General features: G+C 34.2%; 1 protein-coding gene across 2 annotated transcripts in view; it reads right to left on the reverse strand.

Moving 5' to 3' along the window:
• EDEM3 (ER degradation enhancing alpha-mannosidase like protein 3) overlaps positions 1-23,398 on the reverse strand; it is a 72,704-nt gene that overhangs the window by 19,158 nt on the left and 30,148 nt on the right. The window contains exons 5-16 of one of the 2 annotated variants that reach the window (XM_043923281.1): positions 23,132-23,244; positions 21,840-21,993; positions 18,338-18,472; positions 15,972-16,077; positions 10,347-10,444; positions 9,004-9,129; positions 8,716-8,799; positions 7,619-7,702; positions 6,954-7,078; positions 2,354-2,519; positions 1,956-2,110; positions 909-1,062 (exon numbers count right to left, since the gene is read on the reverse strand). In XM_043923281.1, coding sequence (XP_043779216.1) covers positions 909-1,062; positions 1,956-2,110; positions 2,354-2,519; positions 6,954-7,078; positions 7,619-7,702; positions 8,716-8,799; positions 9,004-9,129; positions 10,347-10,444; positions 15,972-16,077; positions 18,338-18,472; positions 21,840-21,993; positions 23,132-23,244 — 1,500 coding nt within the window. Of the gene's footprint in view, positions 1-908; positions 1,066-1,955; positions 2,111-2,353; positions 2,520-6,953; positions 7,079-7,618; positions 7,703-8,715; positions 8,800-9,003; positions 9,130-10,346; positions 10,445-15,971; positions 16,078-18,337; positions 18,473-21,839; positions 21,994-23,131; positions 23,245-23,398 lie in introns of both variants that reach the window. The other variant, XM_043923280.1, reaches the window with a different exon arrangement.

Below are 23,398 nucleotides of genomic sequence, written 5' to 3' on the forward strand. Positions count from 1 at the left end.
GAATCTACAAAATACTGAACAGAGTATTTGCAAAGATGTTGGGATGCCCTGGAAGACAAGAAAGGGGTATGTTCTAAAAAGAGGCCAGTCAATAGTTACAAAAAAGTTCAACCATATGAGGATGAAGGGGCCACTAGCTGGCAACTATGTCACTGGTGACCCAAGTGAAAGCAGTGTCATTAGAGATGTCACTCCCTCTGCTGGGACGAGTGAAACATAAGGAAGCAGACAGAAGATTCTTTAAGGACGGACGGATGTGGCAAGAATAGAGATGCGACAGAAACCCAAGGGGAAGATGAGGTAGTGAGAAGGTTGAATTAGAGATTAAGGGATATCTGAATATGATTCTACTTTGTTGAAATTATTTCTCAAATTGTACTTCTCTCAGAATTAAGGTAGGAATAAGGTGGATAATTTAAAGATCTCAGATTATGAAAACTTTTAAATCAAAAATCTACAAAAATTTCCCAAAGACACATGTTATGTTGCCTAGGCATAGGTAAATAAATGCAAATTTTGATTAATGAATGAAATATTTAATACTCCTTGGAAACTAAAACAGTGTAAAATAGAGATATAAATATTAAAACTAATTATTAGCTTTTAAGACTATGTCCTAAATAGTGGAAAGACAAGAGAATGAGAAACAGAAAACTTAGATTTGAGTCGGTGTTTGACCTTATCAACACAGGCAAACCAGCAACCTATTTGTGATTTAACAGATCTATACTATAAATCAGGTTGAATTAAGATGGCTTTCCAAGATACTTCCAAGTACTAAAATTCTGATCCTCTTACTTTAAGCCATACATTTGAGGTTTTTAAAAAGCCAAGTGTCATTATATTATTAAAGCTAATGAGACCAAACAGGATAGAGACCATAGCTAATTAGTGCAGCAATGTCTTACTTGGATTGCATGTTGAACCAACTGGACTCTCCCATCTTTGAGGTGAATCAAACTCACCCCCATCTTCTTCAAGATTTCTAAATGCTCAGGGTTAGTGGCCATGAAATCTCTGGCTCTCAGAGGGGGTTTAGCTCCACTCCTCAAACTCTCCTCTCTGCTAAAAGTAATTATAGGCAAGGCTTAAAAAACTACAAATCAGAATTGGGAAAAAACATAAGGCAAAATAAAAATAATGTTAGATATTTGCAGAATTGCTAGTTTTAAACTAGTGAAAAATGGAATAGAAACTGTTATTTACCTACATACAACTTAGGTTTTTAGTAAGTGTTATAGCTTTCAAATATATTTTACAGTTATACAGTTATCAAAAGCTTGTATATTATCTGTAAGGCAGTATTAACAGCATTATAACCATCTGAAGGTACAGAGCAGCTTGGCTTGGGGATTTATTACTATTTATTTCTCCCTCAAAAAAAAATCCAGACATTTCTCTCAATATTTGAAAAGCAGAACAATGATTATATCACTGAATAACATTAACTTAAATTTTCTTTTAATTTTCTAGTGATAGCTTTTCTAATTAACTATTTAGACGAAAACGAACTCATTAAGGTAAAAATTTTTATTCAGCAACCAAGAATAAGTATCTCATCAAAAAATCAAATCAAAACACTGCTATTTTTCTTATACAGAAACTACAGATAAAAGGAAAAATATTTTCTACATAAACAAGATGTGGAAATATTTGATGAAACTATCCTGTGTAAAAATGTACTGTGGAAGTTACAAACTATTATATGCTGCCAAAATTACTTGGTTCATTAATCAAAAGATATACAGAAATTTCCATAGTAATAAAGATATTACTGCTGAATAAACTTTGCTATCTAACTTTATTCACCAATAATTTTAATTTTAATCCATTAACATACACACCTTCTCAATATTTTGGTTCCTAGTGAATGTATTCTTGGCTACTCCTTACATCCTCTATCATTTACTAAGAATTAATTTTGGTACTAATAAATATAAAATAAGACATCTTACACTCTGATGATGCCTCTAGGACAGCTCTTGTCCACCACATTTTTCAAGGGTTCACGGATGCTCTGGGCATATAGTGGATCGTTAGGGAAGAGGATCTGAGTGTTTGGACAAGTCCAGTCAAAGTTACTGTCATCCAGTTCTGTATATTCTGAAGTCTAAAAAGAGAAAAGAATGTTATGTAAGTACAAATAATTATTTTACTTAATACTATAGTTTGTGCAAAGGAAATATTAAGTGGAATGTAAGTATACACAGGACGCAATATAAGAAAACGTCAAAGGTATTCTTCAACCACACTATATTTATTGAATTGTAGTCATGGATTACTTTTCACTTAGAAAAACAAAACAAACAGGAGTAAAAAAGAACAAGATATTTAATTCAAAAACATAACCTACTGTGTTCTTCTTAGAGACTCTTTGATTTGTAGTGGAGAGCCAAAGAGGTAACAGGTGAGCTTCTGTTGTAAAAATGTAATCTTCTATGTCAAAAATAATGTCTTCTTTATCCGCGAATAACAGGTAAAGATATTTAAACATTTCCGCCAAGAAGAAGGAATCCATTCTAAAATAAAAGGTTACAGACAAATCTAAGTACATAAAAATATCCAAATGCCAGCTATCTGAAAGCTGCAGAATCAAGGTCAATAAGCATGTCTACACCAGTACAGACATCCAAAGAACTACAGAACGTATCTACTCCCCAGTGGTAACGGCCTTGACTCCAAGCATATTCCAAGGAAGTAAAAAAGACCAGGGGCTGCCTACCACACAAGTACACTAAATCTTGTCAATAATGCAGACAATATTTTCCTATGGGCCTTCTGAGAAAAGAGTTTGGCATTTCTTCTACAGAGAACCAACATCAGGGAGGTAATGCAGGTGAACTTTACTACTGAGAACCTTATAGGAATCTTCAATTAATATTCATTGAACTGGATAAAGTAATGCAATTTTGATGCAGCTCATTACACAGCCATTTAAGTGATAAACAAGAAGGCTTTAAAAGTAATCATTTATGAAAAGTTACATGAAAAAAGTACAACATAAAATCATATGGACTATGATCATAACTTTGTAAATATCGAAATAGTTCTCAAGAAGGGAATATGAATAAAGGAAATTAAAAACATGTGACTTTACAAATGATTTAATGTTATAATGTTTAAATAAACATTTTAAAGAAAAGCTTTAGTAAAAAGTGGTAGAAAAAGAGCATAGTTATATGGAGTTACAGTAACAAGGAATTTAAGTAAATGTGCTACATTCCAAAGCATTTGAGCTTTTAGCAGTTGCTAGACAAGCTGCACAGTTTCATAAATCTGGGCAAGCACAATTCCTGGCATACAGTAGGCACTCAATAAATGTTTTCAAATGCAAGTTTAAACAGCATTACAAAAGAATGAAATGGAGAGGAAGCTGGACAGAGTGGTAAGGATCTGAGGCTTTCGGAATAGAAAATACCTTCTAAAGGCTAGCTATGACACCAAGGGGATACTACATAAGGACCATGAGCTCCAGTTTATTCTGAAAGGACATAGTATATGCTTATAGTGGTGTAAAAACTAAATGAGATTCTATAATGTCAACTATTCAGCATAGCACTTGGCATGCACACGAGCTCAAAAACAGAACTATCATAATTTTTCCCATACATAAATGATGTTTTATTTTAGAACTCACCTATAATGTTTCAAAACTTTTTTGAACATTTTGGATGTTAATCATTATAGAAAAGATAAAATACTTTCCTGTCAACCTGCAATACACTTACGGTAATTTAAGTTTTTCTGGAGGGCTGATAGTTACTATCATGAGCAAATGCTAGTTTGAGAACTGTAAACTAATGTGCAAGATGTTGATTTTTAAAATTTTTATTTATTTTTTAATTGGTGGGAAATTACAATTTTGTGTTGGTTTCTGCCATAAAACAATGTGAATCAGTCATAACTATATATATATATCTCCTTTCCATCCCCACCCCCCATCTCATCCCTCTAGGTCATCACAGAGCACAGGGCTAGGCTCCCTAGGTTATTTAGCAACTTCCCACTATCTATTTTACACATGACAGTGTATATATGGCAAGATGTTGATTTTTGGCAAATTCCACAGATGATTATGGAACAGATGATTTGTAAACACTCAGAAAAGAATAGACATGATAAGATCACTGCAGTATGAGTTAGGTAAAGCTATCGAGTTTGACTATTGTATCACATAATCTATTTGGTACTTAAAAACCGTAACTATATACATAAATGCAAACACACAGCCATTAAAATTGTCTGGAAGACTGTTTATAATACTGCCAACAGTGATAATCTTAGGATGGCAAGTAGGGAAAGTATTGCAGGAAAATTTTCATATTCTTTTTTGTCACTTAAATTCTTTAAGTGATCGTTATTAGAAAGATGCAGATATTTCTACTTTGAAAACTGGGAGGGAGGGCAGGGAGGGGAGACATAGGTGAGCTAGACGATAAGGTAGATCTGTAGGGGAATAAGCAACCAAATGCAGAGTATTAGATGGAAATTTTTATAGCATACTTATCTAAACCCAAAATCACTGAAAATAGTTGTTTAGCTAATATATTTTTAGATGACTGAGATGACATTTAAGCCTTCTTTTTGGTCTAGATACACACACACAAAAAACCCCAACAAAATGAAATTTTGCTGGAATAAGTATTAAGTCTCAAGTTTACACTTCAAAAAAAAAAAAAAAAGTCAGCTTAAGAGCAGAATAGAGAACATCCATTTGTAAGCAAGTCATTGTTAAGTATCTGAGGTCAACTGGTCACAAGTTCACTGTGTGTTGAACATAACAAAACTGCTGAGAAAATCTAAAGCACATCTAATAACATGGCATGACGAAGATTAGTAGTTCTCAACCTTTTGTTGGACCAAATGCATCCAAGACATACAATGCTACCATAAGGAACAGCGGACAGAGGGAGCAAGCCCATCAGCCCCTCAGAAAATGACCCATCCTGTGGCTGAGCCCAGATGGTAATAGTGCTGCGGGGCCAAGCACACCCCAAGTACCGCTCCTTCTCGACATGACATTTTAAGAGACACTCTATATACTGGAATACAATCAGAACAGGACAAAGGCAACAATAAGAGATCCAGAAATGTAATGTAAAGAATATTCAGCAGGAGGGAAAAAAGGATGCTAAATTCAGAAAAAATGGAACTCTCCAGGCATAGTAAATCATGTTTTCCCCTCTGTAATTCCTCCACCTGCTACTTTTCTTTCTACTCTAGCACACATCAGGCTTCCTAGGGCTCAACAGTAAAGAATCTGCCTGCAACACAGGAGACTTGCAGGAGATGTGGGTTTGATCTCTGGGCCAGGAAGATTCCCTGGAGGAGGAAATGGCAACCCACTTCAGTATTGTTGCCTGCGAAACCCTATGGAGAGGAGCCTGGTAGGCTACATAGGTTCACATAAAGCTGGACACAACTGAGTGACTTGGGATTCTTTTATACCCACCTTCCTCACTTACTACAAGTCACAGGAGGGCAGGGACTAATTCTAATTGATCTTTTCATCCTCTTACCTAAGAGTAGCATCTGGTATACAGTAGGCAGTTAATTACTGTTCCTTCAATGAGTTGCCAGCATAGCATATAGTCAAAAGCCTATCTGCCTTGATTTAGAATTAATCTAACTAATTCTGTGACCTCGGACAAGTTCCCTAATCTCTCTGTGCCTTGGTTTCTTCATCTGTAAAATGAAGATCATAACAGAAATTATACTTCAGAGGGCTGTTTTAAGGATCAAAGGAATTAAACATAGAAAGTGTTTAATTAGAAGAGTGCATGGAATATAGGAAGCAGCCAATAAATGTTACAGATAAATACACAAGCCATCTGCTTTCATTTCTTCGTGTTTTCTGTATGCCTGCTTCCAGAAACCTATCCATTTCTTATCAGTTGTAGTCAAGGAAGAAGATCTCAAGTCTAATCAACTATTACCTGAATACTCTGAGAGAAGGACTGAGGGACAGCTCTGTGAGTGTTGTGTTTCCCCTGTCTCTAGTTCCTCTGCTGGAAACTCCTTTTACCACTTTCGTTTTTCTAGTCCTGATCCTTCAGGACACAAGATGCTCTAGAAACCTTTAAGTGAATATCACATCCCACTCTGCATTTCACATCCCTTTAATATGATCCATAGCACGAATACAATACTTTCAAGCCTGTTTATCTGCCTACCCCAGTGATTCAAAGATAGAAAGGACAGGTCTTTATATCTGTAATCTTCAAAAACTAGTGTAACTCTGGCACGTAAGACATTTTAGTAAATATTTGTGGAATGAACACTTGCTAACCAAAGGAACAAATTTTAATGTTCATTTAGACATGTGTTGCTATGTTCTGAACAGTTAAAACAACCAAATTGAATGATCCTGGAACAACTGGAATTTTACTGACTTTCACATTAACCAAAGCATGCTTTTTGTATCTTGAATGCTCCATGTCATCTACATCTATCCAGTATCCAATAAAATATAACCTGCCAACAATCCTCCATAGCCCTCCAAATCAATAAAATCAATAACAGAATAAGAATATACACAGTAACCACCACACTGCTTTTGACTGAACAGGAATTATTATCCAGATCATTTATCATCACCTTGATGATTTCTAACATTTTACACAGCAGAAAAAACTACTAACAAAGAAGAAAATTCCAACTTTCCTAATACTCCAAAGACCAAGCTTCTGATGTTTAACAATCATTTATTCATCTATTTAAAAATCATTAGAGCACTTACTATATGCCAGTCACTATGGCAAAAATACAAACTTTCAAACAATTTAAAATAAGCCTATTTAAGAGTTAAAAAAAAAAAAAGCACAATGAACTAAGATTTACATCTTCAAATACCCTTGTAAAAGCATTTAGCATATCTGAAAGCTGACTAAGAATCGTATTTTGTGTTGTTTCAGAGTTACCCTGAGGAAAGCGGAGGTTAGGAATTGTTTTACCTGTCCTCATGACTTCCAGTACGAACATCCTTCATGGCAGCAAATCCGCAAGGCACTCTAGCATATTTATTTAAATTTTCAATAAGTGTTTTCCCTACTTCAAGGTAGTAAGGATCTCCTGTAGCCTATTAAAAAGGAGAATATATGTATACATATACATAGCTTATATAGTACCATAAAACCATTCATTTATCAAATATTTATTGAGCACCTACAGGGTGCCAGGCATTGTATCAGGCACTGGAACACATGTTACATGGAACCTAGTTCTGCAAATAAGCCATGAATCTGCTTTATGAATTTCTTGAATACACAACTGCAAAGCAGCACAACTGTACATCTTAGGCTTTAAATGAAATTTCTAATGCCCAGAAGGGATGCCTGACTGAAAAAAGGCAAGAGACATGCTTTAGAAAGCAGTTCTAGAATATAAAATTTCTCTTTAATGCAATGCTTAACAAATGTTTTGAAAAGGCATAAAGCTTAGATGTCAATTCTTGCATCTTTCAATACTCTATGAACTAGATGAATAAGAATCATGATATATCCAACCATTATAACATTAAACAAGGACTTTGAAAACCCAATATTAATTATTATAAGATAGTGAGTTATCCAACAGAGAATGAAGGCTAAATAGCAAAAAGAGAGTTAAATTAGCTTACTTTATACAAGAAGTAGGTACTTTCTGCAAATTCTGGCCTTAAAGGATGTTGAGCCCAATGTACCCTGAAATCTGTGGTAAATGCCTAGACAAAACAACATACAAATATTCACAAAAGTGCTTTAAAAAAATAGTTCTGTAATATGTAAATCAGATCACAGACAAGTAAAAATAGTTAAAATATTGATAACAATCTATGAAATGAAAATTGCATTGCTTAAAATCACAATTCACTTTTGTGAGGCTGTTATTTTTATCAATTAAATGGGATTGCTTCTTTAAATGATCACTTTGGCTATTAGGAAGCTTAGGAAAAATTATTATTCAGTAATGCCACTACACATCCTGATGGCCTACATCATTGTGTTTTCTTTCCTTTTTCCTTATTGCCACTTTTTTCTCGTAATTATTAAGTCCCTCACCCTCCTATTTCTATTTTAGCATATGCACTCTTTTTCCTTTTTTAAAATAAGAATCTCAAATCCTCTGTGGCTTGAAACAAATACTTCAGGAAGCCTTCTGTATTGGTGAGATGCTTAGATATCTCACAAAGAGTATGGTCATATACAAATTTGGAAAATTTTTATGGTACATTTCTGGAAAGCCAAAAGGCATGCTATTAAAATCCTGCAGCATCAAGCTAGCAAGAATGTTTGTTACTAACATATAAAAACCAGGGAGAACAATTTTTAAACAGCATGAAGAGCTAACATTTCCAAATATCCAGGGAGCACATGTGATCAGCAAAGCATATTCAATGTATGTAGTTTTCATAAAATACACTTTAGAAAATGAAAAGTACAAAAGTCTCCCTAGCTGGCAGGTATGTGTCAAAGTTAGAATGAGACAACATGCAATGGTATGGGTTAGAAAAGGTTGAGAAATACCAATCTGGAATATTTTTTAATATTAAATTAATAAACTGTCAGCATTATCCTAAACTAGACTTCTCTTAATACATAAGGAAAAGGAAAAATATATACTGTGTAAACCCAAAATATATTAATTGAATAAACTATTTAACCAGGAAAAATAAAGAAGAACCTTTAAATTATTAATCTATAGATTGAAGTAGAATTCTAAAGATGATCTGCTTACCTCTGGTAGAAAATTGTGTTTTTTAATCACCTGATATAACATTTCATGAGTTTCAATAGCAGGTCTAATATCTCCCTTTAAGACCTAAAAACCAACAATAACAACAAAATAACCTAGTAAAGCATGAGTTGATGTTATTTGCAATCATTATATACACAGAAAAATCCAGGTTAACACAAATTTGAGTGTGACTCTGTTTTGATAATTCAATTTTGGAGATCACAAATACACTTAATCATTCTACTTCAGTATTAAGAGAATTATGAGGTTTTGTTGGTTTTTTTTTACCTGCAAACCTGGAAAAAAGGCAAGCAAAGCATCCATCCAAGTCCGAGCATTCAGCATTGGCTTGTGGATATGAACATCAAGTAGAAGAGGTGGCTGGCTTATGTACCTCATGATGGCATCATAGTGCTAAAAAAGGTCACAATATGTGTTCATGAAAGTCGATGAGAAAAGACGTACTGTTCTAAATACAGCATATCATTAAATAGCACTGTGAAGAAATGAAACCTGAATTTACATATGAATAAATTTACTAAGGAATTGTTACCTAAACTAAACGCATCTCATCAGTGCTGTCACTCTTGTGGTCCACTACCTCTGTCTTTTATGGTCTTAAAAATTTTTCTCCCCTTCTTTCATCTTCTCCGAGACATTTCTCAGCCTTGACAACAATAGGTTGAGCTGTCAGAGTCAATGAATGATAACAAACCAACAAAAAAAATAGTATCTGTCCCCATGTACCTCAAGAAAATCTTGTTATAATCTAATAAATGATATATGTAATAGTGTTTCTAAAAGTATTCAACTGATGACTTATTAGGACTTTTACTAATAAATAATTCTCATTCTGTGGATAAGGAATAGAGGAAAATATCTAAGTTACTTGCCCAAAATCACAAAACCAGTGGTACAACCAGGATTTAAACCCAGACAGGACAGCTCCCATACTTTCAACCACTATATTGCACTATGCCACAATAACGTGAGTAAACTCATGAGAGGGCAAAGAAATGGTAAATTATTTCGAAAAGAATGTGGTGACACAGTTGATGAGTTTATTCTAATTAATTTCAGTTTGATTTAATTACAGACAAAGGCAATCCAATTAGGTTCAATAATCTCCTCCTTCACTCCTAAAAATATGCCTATGAGTCTGATCCAGACTTAAAGATGTACAGACCTGCTTTTGAAACAAATACTCACTGGTTTGTTCAAGTCTCTAAAGCCCCAATACTTGGTGTGGTCAAGGAACAAGTCAAACTTCCTAACTATTCCAAAAAGAATTAGAATACAAAGGAGAAAGCTAACTAGTAACTAATTTCAATAAATTCTCTTCCTTGTATAAAAGATTAGGTAAAACTCGTATCTACATATTTTATTACTTACTGGAAAATCTTGAAAACTTCTGATGATAGAAGAAAATAAAAACTACTTTGCAAACTAGTTTTTGAAATATATGTAGCTTTTTACCCTGTCCCTGTCCAACATCAGAGAATACTGATCAAAAAACTACTATCTATTTTTTAAATAATTTTTCAAAATATCACTCAAATGACTGAATTTCTATCAAAATCTGGCAAATTATAAATTGGCTCTAAAATTAATACAAAATTGGAACAACTTACTGTATTAAATCTTTCCAGAAAGCTGTCATCTCCAAGCAAGACATAGGCTTTCAATAGATATTCATAATACGAATCAATCCCTGCTCCAACTCCACTATCTATGGAAAATACATATAAATGTGATTTTTTATTAAACAAGTCTTAAAAATTCTTTACAGAGTGTCAGGTACTAACACACTAAGAATGAAAAATTAGTCTAAATATGAAACTGTCAAAAGTAAAAATTATACATTTATAGAAACATTAACCCTACTATATGACCAATAGGTTCCTTTACTGATAATAGTTTATATGTTTAAAAATATTTCTTGCTTTGTAAAACTGGCTACAGAAGTCTTATTTAAAAGCCAGAGATACTAGTTTTAAGAATTTTTTTAAAGCTGATTTTCTAATGAGGAACTTCAAAGAGGAAGCACTAGAGGTTATTATTATGCAATTATTATGTAATTACTGGATCCTTTATCAGTTAGCCATCAATCTTCAGTTATAACAGATATGAAAACAACACTGCTGCTGTTTAGACATGACAGTTCCATTGCTGAAGCTAGCATAACGGCTGGCTTTTTCCTCCAAGATCATCACAGAAGACCAAAGAAGGAAAATAACAAGAAAACTGTATGAACTTGGTGGGGGATGGGGAGGGGAGGGACTTAGTTCTGGAGCAGAAGGCAGCCAAGCATAGCTATAGAAGGATCAAACAGCAGAAAACCTGCTGGAATTTTGCTCTGGTTTCTCTCCTACCACTGCCTTAAGATAATCATGTCTCCTCCCACCCCTGCTACAACTCAGACATACGTTCTAGGCAGCCTCAGGAATAAAGTCGGGGCAGCACAGAAGTCCTATGTAAGGAACTGAAATCAGAAAGAGATGGGAACTAATTTTAGATACTCTCTTCCCAACCTTTTCTCCTTCAAACTCTTAAAGCTAATGAATGACAATCTAAGTTATAATTACAATTATAATCTTAGAAATCCCTATACCCAGGGTATACTCCAGGCCAATCAAATCATTATCTCTAGGAGTCCAGGCACTGGTATTTTTAAAAACTTCTTAGAATCCATCCCTATGATAACTGGGGCTGACAGGAATTGGAATCTTTCCCACAAAGTAGGTGACAAGTCAACATGAACTTATAGAACAAAAACATTTAAGATGCATGACTTTTTAAAAATAAGAAAGTACTGGAGTAAGAGTTTATCTGAGGTACAAAATATTACAACAGGCAAACCAAGATTTAAAATTAGTCTAATAAACACACTAAAGAGACAAGAAAGAGATTAGCAATACAAAAGAAGAAATTTTTAACCAAGAAGAAATTATGGAATAAAAACATGAGAAAATTCCATAATGGATAGGATACACAGCATCTAAGATATAGCTGAGGAACAAATCAGCAAACCCAGAAGACTACATGTAATAGCAGGAATTGCAAAAAGAGATAAAAATGAAAGAGATAAAATATCTTAAAAAAAAAAAATCAACTTTCAGCAATGAAAAACACAGATTTTAAATTGAAAGGGCCCACAGAATACCAAAAGGAGAAATAAAGGAAATTCAACACCTAAAATTATTGTTACATTTTCAGAAACTTCTCTGCTTTGATATTCTTTCCTGGAGAAAAAGCAGATCACAAATAAGAACATAAAAATAAGAATAACAGGTTTTTAAAAAGAAATTTAACAAGACAATGGCTTCCCTGGTAGCTCCGGAACCGCTTGCCGATGCAGGAGGCGCGCATTTGATCCCCGGGTCAAGAAAAGCCACTGGGGAAGGAAATGGCAACCCACTCAGTATTCCTGCCTGGGAAATCCTATGGACAGAACAGCCTGGTAGGCTACAGTCCAGGGGGTTGAAAAAGAGCTGGACAAGACTTAGCGACTAAACAACAAGAAGACAACAGAGTTGTATTTTCAAAGATTTGAAGAGAAAGAACTTGAACAGAAGATTATTTACAGCCAAACTTTCTCAAATATGAAAGCATAATAAAATTATTGTTGGGCATCTACGGCCTCAGAAGCTATTAAAAGCTACTGAAAATCGGTTGGGATAAATATTTATACAAGTAGAAAGGCAAAACTAAGAGATATTGCAAGAAATATACAAAGGACAGGTGACAAAATACCTCTTTAGTGTTGAATACTTTTAATGAAAGAGGGAGGAGGGGCAGCACTAAGGTCAAAAGAAAAAAGAGAAAACATTCATAACTAAAAAGAACTAAATATCTATAGGATACTAACAGTGGATGAGGGTTGGAACAGAGGGGGAGAAAATGGCAGAGCAGGCTGAAGCTCATGTCTCACTAGAAGGTAAATATAGGTTTCAATTAAAAACAAAAGGATTAAAAAGAAACAAAAAAGGCGAGACACACTGAAATAATAATTAAGATAGTATAAATAAATCCAATGTATTAAAAATGCCAATAAATATAAATAAAGTCACTAATTAAAAGACAAAGACTGACAAAAGGATTTTTTAAATCTATAAATTTTACAGGAAATAGCATGAGCATCTGCAAGAGCAGAAAAAGACCTATCAAGGAAATACTAAGCAAAATAAAGCTGACTTAGCTGTATTACCAACAGACTAAACAGACTTTAACAGAGTATTATTAGAGATGATCACTACATAATGATGACACGTTCAACTATGAAGAGATAGCAATTTTAAATTAACGCAGCCAACAAAATATATAAAGCAAAAATACAACTACAGGGAGATACTAATAGGTGCACAATCATTGTCAGAAATTTTATCAACATTCCTTAATACACCAAGCAAAAAAAAATTAGCAAGGAACTGCACAACATTATTCACTGAGAAATTGACACATATAGAACTCTATATCCAACAATTAGAAAATACATATTTTTTCTTAAGCACAAGTGAAAGCTGACCATGTTCTAGGCCAAAAGAAAACCTTAATAAATTTCAAAGGATAGGTACCACACCGGAGAAGGTGATGGCAACCCATTCTAGTACTCTTGCCTGGAAAATCCCATGGACGGAGGAGCCTGGTAGGCTGCAGTCCATGGGGTCGCGAAGAGTCGAACACGACTGAACGACTTCACTTTCACTTTTCACTTTCAAGCATTGGGGAAGGAAATGGCAACCCACTCCAGTGTTCTTGCCTGGAGAATCCCAGGGACCCGGGAGCCTGCTGGGCTGCCGCCTATGGGGTCGCACAGAGTCAGACACAACTGAAGAACTTAGCAGCAGCAGGTACCACACAGATCATAAGTATCATATAAGTATCAATATTAATTCTTTAAAAGAACAAGTAACTCAGTAGAAAATGGACAAAAATGTAAGAATTTACCCTTTTTTTTTGAAAAAAGGAAACACATAGCCAATATATGTGAAGATGTGTTCAAATCATCAGTGCTCAAAGAAATACAAATTGAGTCACCATGGGAAATCATCTATACACTCATTTGATTGGCAAATCTTTGAGTGTGACAATATAAAGTACTAGAGAGGATGCTGATCCACAGGCTCTCTTCTATGTTGCTGGTGAAAGTTAAAGTGGTATAAAGTGGAAACAACTTTAGCAAACAATCTGACATATCTCCTATCATTGAACTTTAACTTAGCCTATGATCTAAAAATTCTACCTAGATATATAGACAAGAGAAACTTTTATATATGTACAACAGAAGAAACACAAAAATACTCACAGCACTAGGGTTCACAAGAGTAAAATCCTAGAAACAACCTAAATGCTTATAAATTCATGGTTTATTCACACAATAAAGTATTATGCAGAAGTCAAAACAGAATAAACTACGTCATACAACAAAGTACAAGAATTTTAGTAATATAATTTTAGGTGAAAAGTCTCAAAAGGTCTCATATGACATGATATCCTTTTATAAGTTAAAAATAAAACAAAAATATGTACATTAAGGAACACATATGGATGCATAAAAATTTATAAAAGGAAAGCAAGGGATTGACCAATACAGATCAGAATGATGGGTATTTCAGTTAGAGGCAGACGTATGGGATTACAGAAGCATGAGATTACAGAGGCATGGAGAGTCAGGACCATAAGCAGAAGTAGTATATTGTCAAGTTAGCTGTTTTTGTAATGGATGGTCGGTCTGTGAGTACTTAATATATTATTAAAAATGAACTAAATAAAATGAGCCATGCATGGACCAATGATGAGAGTGAATTAAGAAAAGAAACTGCAAAATTCTGAGGCCAGGATTCAGATCAGCTTCAGGAAAGGACCATTTAGATAACACTTTGAAAATTTTCAGACAGTAGTGAATAGAGGCAATAATTTTAATATGTTCAAATTAATATTTACATAATTTCATTTATTTAAATATGGGCAGTTATTTTTTATTTAATACATAAGCCTTTAGAAACAGAGAAATGTATAAATAAGATAAACAAATCTCATTAGTAATAGTCTAGTGTATTTCCATTTGTTTATGCCTGTTTTATAGGGTTGTCTTATAAAGATCATATTTTTATATGATTCTACATCCTGTTTATTCATAAAACATTGTTATATGTTTTGTCCCCTGATCCAATTCAATTTAATAACTTACTACTCCAACACTGATGTAAAATAATTCTCAAACATTGATGTTACTCTTTACTGATGATCACTTAGACTGTTTCCAAGTTTTCCACCACCACAAGTAATTTTATGTGATAAACATCTTTGGGAACAAATGATTTTCTACCTTTTATACTGTTTCCTCAGGCTAGATTCCCAAAAGTGAAATTTTTGATTAAAGGAATTAAAATCACATTGGTGAGCATTTACTTCACAGCAAGCATCGCACACGCCAGGCACTGTTCCGAGTGCTTGTGCCGCGTGTGTGTGTCTGCACTCAGCTGTGACCGACTCTGCGACCCTATGGCCTGTAGCCCGGCAGGCTCCTCTGTCCATGGGATTTACCAGGCAAGAATACTGAAGTGGGCTGCTACTCCTACTCCAGGGGATCTTCCTGAGATTTTAACTCATTTAATCATAATAACTCTGACTGACTGCTGCACTGCAGACACACAACACTGTAAACCAACTATACGATAAAAATTTTGCTCCAATAAAAATTATAGAAAAACACAAAAAACAAAAATCAACACAACAAAGTCATAATAACTCTATGAAGTAAGTACTATTATTCTCATTTTCACAGATACAGAGGCACACAGAGGTTAAATATTTTGCCCAAGATCACATGACTTGAATTCCAAAAATATGGCTCTGGGGTCTATGCTCTTAGTTACCATGCTATACACAATTTCTGGTGGTAGGAAAAAAAAAAAAGATTGGTGATAGTACTATTAAATATAGATTTCCACTTAATCACACTTTGATGTGAGATGGTTAAGGTATTCTGTTCCTCTGGTTCTCAAAGAAATTAGTTCTATTGTTTCATCTGTAATGCTATAAGGTATGAAATAGGATATTAAGCCATCTGGAATAAGGGTGCTATTATTTGGCACCAAGGAAGAAAATCTGGCTACATTTGTTAAAATTCTAGCAATCTTGTGAGAAATTATGCTTTATACTGTCATAAAGACTATTTTAACAAATAAAAATCCTTTATTTCCCAACCCATTTTAGAATGTGAAGGCTTAATTTGAAAAGTCCAACTTACGTACCTTTCCGTACCCAGTCTCCAGTATGAATATTTATAGTCACACCCACTAAATTACTACTTCTCTGTCTTTTCTCCCAGAGAAAATCAAGAGCTTTTCTTGCATATTCCTATAATAAAAAAGAAAAGCATACTTGAAGAACTGCATATCTTTGCCAAACAAAAATCAAGGGCCCATAGTATACTTTTAGGATTAAGTAAAATTCCAAAGATGATCACTTATACATTAAATTTCCTTACAAGTAAAAAATATTGGCTCTTTCAGCCAAATGAGTCTAGTTAGAAAGAATGACTCTAAAAATGCTATTTAGTGCCATTGATCTCACTTTGAGACCATCCTTGTCCATCTACTCTTGTAGTATAGGTCCACATTTACACACAGGAATTATTGAAATAAAAACAGTTGGCATATATTAAAATAATTTCTATCTCTTAATGCAAAGTGAAAATCTCCTTAGATACGCTCATTCACAAAATTGAAAGAGAATTTCAAAGTTAGTATGCCATCTCTGAAACAGAACAGGCATTTCAAATCCTACATTTTAAATAGCAGGCAACTTCGTTAGTGAAGAGTAAGTAAAGCAACTAGCATTCATTTAACAGTACCAAAATTATAACCTTATAATAACATTTTTCTCTTTTTTCATTTATTTTTATCCCTTGGACATTAAATTTTCTGATTAAATTCTTGGCTTTGGATGAAAAGATGTTAAAAAAACAAAAGCAAAGAACATGTACAAAAGAATTAAGTTAAAATTAATTTCAGAGCATGAATGTACTCAGCATTGCAGAAGTACTTCTATAAAAGAAATCATTAAACCAATTTGTCACTCTGCAGATTTAAGAACAGGGTATAAAATAGTTTTCATTCTTGACTCAATCTATTTATGCTGAATTTATGAAACAAAACAGATTGCAACTTTACTTAATCGTGTAATTTCAGATCTGAAAAAATTTCATAAAGATTACATTTCCCTATTCCTATCTTAAAGCTAAAGAAACAGGACCAGTGAAATCAACAATTTAACCAAAGTTTAAAACCAGACTACAGGACAGCTATTAATGATGTGAGAATTCAGATCTCTTCATATACACCAGACCAAAGGTCAACAAACTTTTCCCGACAGGGGCCGGACAATCAGTATTTTAGGCGTTATGGGTTAGACAATCGTCACAATTACTCAACTCAGTCACTGCAGCACAAATACAGCCACAGACAAACATCAATACATGAGCTGGCTGTGCTACAATAAAACTGTGTTTAGAAAAACAGGCGTCTTGATTTGGCCTTCGACTGTAGCTCACCAGTCGTGTATTAGTTTGAGTCTCTGTCAACTGTATGAGGTTGCTTCTTCCATAATAAATCACATTCAACAAGTTAAAGAAAAAGCATGGTTTTAAAATATAAAATAACCCAGTGGAAAGAGGCTGGGCTTTGAATTCAGAAAGTCGTGGATTCTAACTCTGGTTCCACTCCTTCACCCACTAGTCAAGCATCTCTGAGCCTCACTTTCCTCAAGTGCAAATGCACCTCAGAGTTTGTAGGTCAAATTAAATTAGAAAGGATGTAAAGAATGACATTTTTTTTCAATGAAGGAAAAATATTAGCCAGCAAGTTAAAGAATAAAAATTAAACAAAATAAGATTAACCCATTCTTAAGATACTTTGAACATACACCCACACAAAGACCATTAAACTTGTTTTATGTATACTCAGCCCCAATGTCTCTAAATGCTAGTATTATACAGTCCCTATTTCTGCTCATTCTATGTGCACCATTTGCTGAATCTGAAACAATTCTAAGTCATAGGTTTGAACACAGACTGTTACTATTGCACTCCAATGACATGGTTTAACAAGTAGCTAAAATAAAAAAGTGTGAGACATAGCTAGTTTAACAACAAACTATTTGGAGGATATTAAGTCTCTGGGTAACGAATGATATTACCCCTGGAGTAAACAAACTTACAGATAAGACTCTCACTGAAGGAAGTGCAAAAATTTCACTATATTTTAGAAGATTAGTGAAGTTTTCAGAAATGCAATAGACCACAGAGAAGTCTAACAATGAAACAAAGCGACACAGTATTTCATACAAGACATCTGTGACATCAAATTTCATATAAGTAATACAGCTATGGCATTTTCTAAGAATAATACTAAAAAGTTACAATTTGTGAACAAAATGCAAAGTTGTACTTAATATACTATGCTTTTGACAATTAAAAACTATGTGCTGAAATTTAGACAAAATGTTCACTAAGATAACAGAAATCCAATTGATTCTCTTAATACTTGATCAATGAAGAGAAGCTATAAAGTAGTTATTTATGCCCAATACCCAGGAGACCAAACTATGAAAAGCAAACCTCAAATATCGTTGCTCCTGTGAACCGACTTAGGGCAGCAAACTCGAGGATCAAGGTGCCCGCACAAGCCGTACAGGTGTCGGTCTCAGTGCCTGTCCGGGCTTCTGGTTTTCTGATACCAAACTTCAAATTGATCTAAATAAAACCAGAAGATCATCCTTGGTGATTATCAAGAGACAATGATTTCTGGATAAGAATTATTTTTCAATTGAGACTCTAATCAAATCATGAAAATAACTGACAAAATAACACTGAAATTTTATCTGCTGACCTTTCTGACTTTCCGATTAGCATCTAGGAAAGTACATTCTAAGCACATACTATTCATGGGATGAGTAAGTTTTCATTTAGCTTCTTCTTCAAGGATATAAAAATTCAGTATCAATATAATAATTATACAAAACAAATACCTGCTATAACAATCGTGTTCTCTGGACAGTTTGAACTAGTCAGTACCAAAATAGGAAACTATACCAGTCCTAAAACAAATTGAGGTTTAACTAAGAATCTGTGAAAAAGCAGTACTGTATTAGTTTTTCATAGAGAAAAAATTAATTACAGTATATATTTAAAAGAAGATTAAAATTTTATTCACAGGTTTTAAAATTCTGAAATATAGAGTATGTTACCTGCTGACAGACTAACAAATAACACAAAGAAAAATGTTTCAATGAGCCAAATAACACCACAATATAAACTTGAACCAAGCTGACCAGAAATGAGCTCTAGGGTTTTATGTGGGCATAGAAAAATAACCATTAACTGTTCAATAGCATTTCTGTCCAGCAAATACTTCTGTGTTAAAACCATTATTACAAATATTATCAATTATGTACTCATATCCAAGGGAGGTTGATTGTACCAATTTTCATGAGCAAAAGCAGTATTTACTAAGTATATTTAAGAAGGATGGGAAGGTAGTTATTTTCTACCTGTAGTCCTCTTCTAAAAAAATAATTTTAAAAATTATATTGATACTTCTGAGGATAAGTAAGTAATATGACTTTGTTTTACGATAATGACCTTAGTAGCTTCTGTTTCAATTTCTTATCTGCTTCTCATGTTATGACAAAAGTGAAGAACTGCTAGATTCTTCAAAATTCAGCACCTCCATTTATAATAAAAACTAAAAATATTTACTAAAAGTAAATTCAATTAACTAAGCATTTAGATGGTTTAAAATAATTTTGATTTCAATTTTAATATGCTAAGGAAACAAAAAGATTAACAAGAAAGTTTAAGCCACACTAATAAGCAAAGAGATTTCAAATTTTAAACCACACAAGCAAAAGAAATTTCAAATTAGAACATGTTTCCATTTTTTCCTCATTAAATTGGCTAAAAGTGAAAGTCACATCCAACTCTTTCCAACACCATGGACTATACAGTCCATGAAATTCTTCAGTCAAGAATACTGGAGTGGGTTGCCATGCCATTCCCTCCTCCAGGGGATTTTCCCAACCCAGGGATTGAACCCCGTCTCCCACATTGCAGGCGGATTCTTTACCAGCTGAGCCACAAGGGAAGCCTAAGAATACTGGAGTGGGTAGCCTATCCTTTCTCCAGCGGATCTTCCTGACCCAGGAATCGAACTGGGATCTCCTGCATTGCAGGAGGATTCTTTACCAGCTGAGCTATCAGGGAAGCCCAAATTGGCTGAAGAGAGATAATACACAGTGTGGGCAGCAGTATGACCCATGCACTTTTACATAACATAGAAGTATAAAGTAGAACCTTTCTGAAGAGCAACTGGTCAATAAGCACACAAAGCCTTAAAAAGCATTCCCTATTTTATGGCTTTTTTCCCTTCTAGTAATTTATCCTAAGGAAGAAATAAGTAAAAAAGATGTGTAGAAGGATATTCACAGACAAGCTATTTAAAAATATCATAGAATAGATAGAAATTTAAATAAGAATTTAATACTAGTCTGTTTCTTAATAACAACAAAAAAGATGTTTTCATGATCCACTAAATCAAAGGGTAAACGAATGGGCTGCGACCTCCAGTTTGAAAAGCATATAATATTGCGCTGGATCTCCAGTCAGAGATTTCTTGATGGAGGAAATAAGTCTTATTTATCTTGGTAGAGAAGTTATTATGGCAAGCCTAAAGGTTTGGAAATGAAAAACAAAACCAAAAACTCCCTAGGTGTTTTGAAAAACACAAACAGATTATTTTGTCTGAAACAGAACATGCATTTCATTGGGGTAGGGGTATGAGAGAACCTCAGAACGGAAGTCGGTTGCCAAACCAGAAAGAAACCTGGAAGTTAAAGGACATTCACTGCAAAAGGCAGAGTCAGTAAATTTCTGAGGGCAATTTGATAAAAACCATGCTTTAGTAAGATTAATTTTTAAGTCTCTGAAGCAAAAACTAGAGAGAAAAGAGTAAAATACACATTTGTAATAGTTTATGAATAGAATTATATTAGTTTCAACAATAAAGAAAACAAATAAACAAATAAAGCATTTAACAGGTTGAGGTACCTGACCCAGGTAAGAAGGAAAGAGTAATACTGTTATTAATAATGAAATATATCAGTAGAGAGTTCTTCCCATCTTCAATAGCTCCTTTCCCTCTACCTTAAATATAAAATTTTCTTGGGCAGGTGGGGAGGCGGGGATAACTCCTAGGAATTGCCTGGTGGTCCAGTGGTTAAGAATCGACCTTGCAATTGCAATGCAGGGAACAAGGGTTCAATCTGTGGTTGAGGAACCCATGCTGCGGGGCAACTAAGCCTGCAAGCTGTAACTACTGAGTCCACCTGCCACAACTAGAGAGAAGCCGACCTGCCACGCCGAAGAGCCCATGGACGGCAATGAAAGACCCAACGCAGCCAAATAAATAATAATAACAATAAAAACTCCCTCAACTGACTGTGCTTGTGCTGCCAACTCTTCTTAACTACTAACAGAGGAAATCTTACAATGAATGTCCCTATACTTTCACCTACGTTGAATCCTTCTTCCCCTTTATTCTGCCACATTACATCCTTCAAGGATCTGTTTACCCCTAATTATCCTAATGTTTGCTGGAACGTCTCCTTCTGAAACTCTTTTCCTAGCATTTTTAATACCATACACCACGTTGCGGTTCTCCTCCTAAGTCTCCGAACAATCTCCTTTTCACTGCTGTCCTTCTTCCTCATTCCCCTCTGTCCTGTATTCCCTCAATATTCTCTCCTCTGGAGAATGAACACCTGCTCTACTGCTTCCACCACATCGTCTGCACAAATAATTCTGGGCCCAAGTTCTAGTCTGGCATTTGTTTCTTCCTTCTGCAGCATAACCTTATGCAATGACACAAAAAGTTTTAACAAATCTAAATTATCACACCATTCAGATGCAAATTAACCAAAATGGTCATATAAATTTGTTATAGAGCTTGAAGCAATTTTTTTCCAGCCTTAAGCAGGTAAGGAATGATGGCTGGATCACAAAAATTGATTCTTTCAAAACAGCAAAGTATACAAAGGCTGCCACTTTTTTCAGAATTACTTACTCTTGGATAAGGAAGGCCACTGGTAGTATTGAAAGCTGGTAAAAGTTTGTAACCCAATTGCTTTGCCATTTGGAGAAGTTCATCATTGTACCACTGCATGTACTCGCCTTTTTCTTTCAACATGATTGCCAGTGAGTGTCCACCCAAAAGACCCCTACAACCAGAGAGATGAAACATTAGTCACATTGTACACATACCTACACATCATCACCTAAACAGATGTGGGTATCTTGCTACCAACAATTTAGAGTACATAAGGAACAATCACAGAAGAACATAATTTCCTACCTAACTCTGGCTACTCAGTTTGTGGCAAACCATTATAAAAACCATTATTAAACCATGGCCAGTATGAAAAAAAAAAAAAAAGAATAAAATGTTGTAACTGTTGTAAAAGGTTTGGCCCCTGGAGAAGAGAATGGCAACTCACTCCAGTATTCTTGCCTGGAAAATCCCATGGAGAAAGGAGCCTGGTGGGCTACAGTCCATGGGAGTCGCAAAACAGTTAAGACACGTCTGAGCAACTAAACAACAACAACAAAAGGGTTTGGCATTCTTAAATACCTTACATTTTCTTAAAATAAAAAACAACCTAGAAATCATTTATCTTAATAAGTTTAACACATTTGATTTTAACAAATTTTAAATTTAATTATAGCACCATGAAATCTCTTGACTTCTAGTATAACATTAACAAAAATTCCCCACTCTTTATTAAATGTAATAGATTAATAAACTGTGAAAAGCTAAAAAACTATTTTTTTTAATTTAACTGATTAATAGACTTACTTTGTGTGACAAAAGGAAATGAGTTACAGTAACACAAAAATAACCATTAAATATAAAAATGTAATAATGTTGAAACGTGAATTAATAAATCCTGCACTTCCTGTGTTCCAAGAATATTTCAAACTGTTAGTTCAAAGGTAATCCTATAAATTCAGTTTGGCTTGAAGAAGTGCTGAGGTTAGTAAGATAGATAAACTGGCAAAAAAAACTGGGATGTAGCTAATATGCAAATACTTGACCTGTTGTCAGTCCTTTTTTAACAACATACAAGATAACCTTTGATTTGAGTCTGCACCTTTGATTTGAGTCTGCAACTATTTCCAAAGCTTGTTGCTGACTCTGCCTCACATATAGCAGGGTCATTCCGCAGTCTCTGTTTTACAGTATCCCACCTTTTATTTTTTAAACATAAGAAATTTCTTGCTTTACTACCACCAAGAAATAAAGAGCATACCCTTATTCTTCTGTTATTAAAATCAGAGTTTAGTATCTCACATACTTACCCAAGAACTCTGATGTTTGTTTCAAAGACTGATACAACTACATCATTATCTAAGTTAACATCTCTTAAAACTTTTCTCACTGCATCTTCAAATTCTTTAGTTTTATTTAATACCTAGGAGAAGAAAATTATTGAAAGTAAAGTTATTTTCAACCAAGACACAGAAAAATATCCTCAGAATGAGCTACTAATAGCAAGTTAATACCTTAAGATTATAAAAAATAACACAGAAAAAAAAAATGTTTCCCTTAAGCATATTATAAAAATG

This window comes from Cervus elaphus, chromosome 14 (genome assembly GCF_910594005.1).
Source record: "Cervus elaphus chromosome 14, mCerEla1.1, whole genome shotgun sequence".
In the NCBI taxonomy this organism is placed as follows: domain Eukaryota; kingdom Metazoa; phylum Chordata; class Mammalia; order Artiodactyla; family Cervidae; genus Cervus; species Cervus elaphus.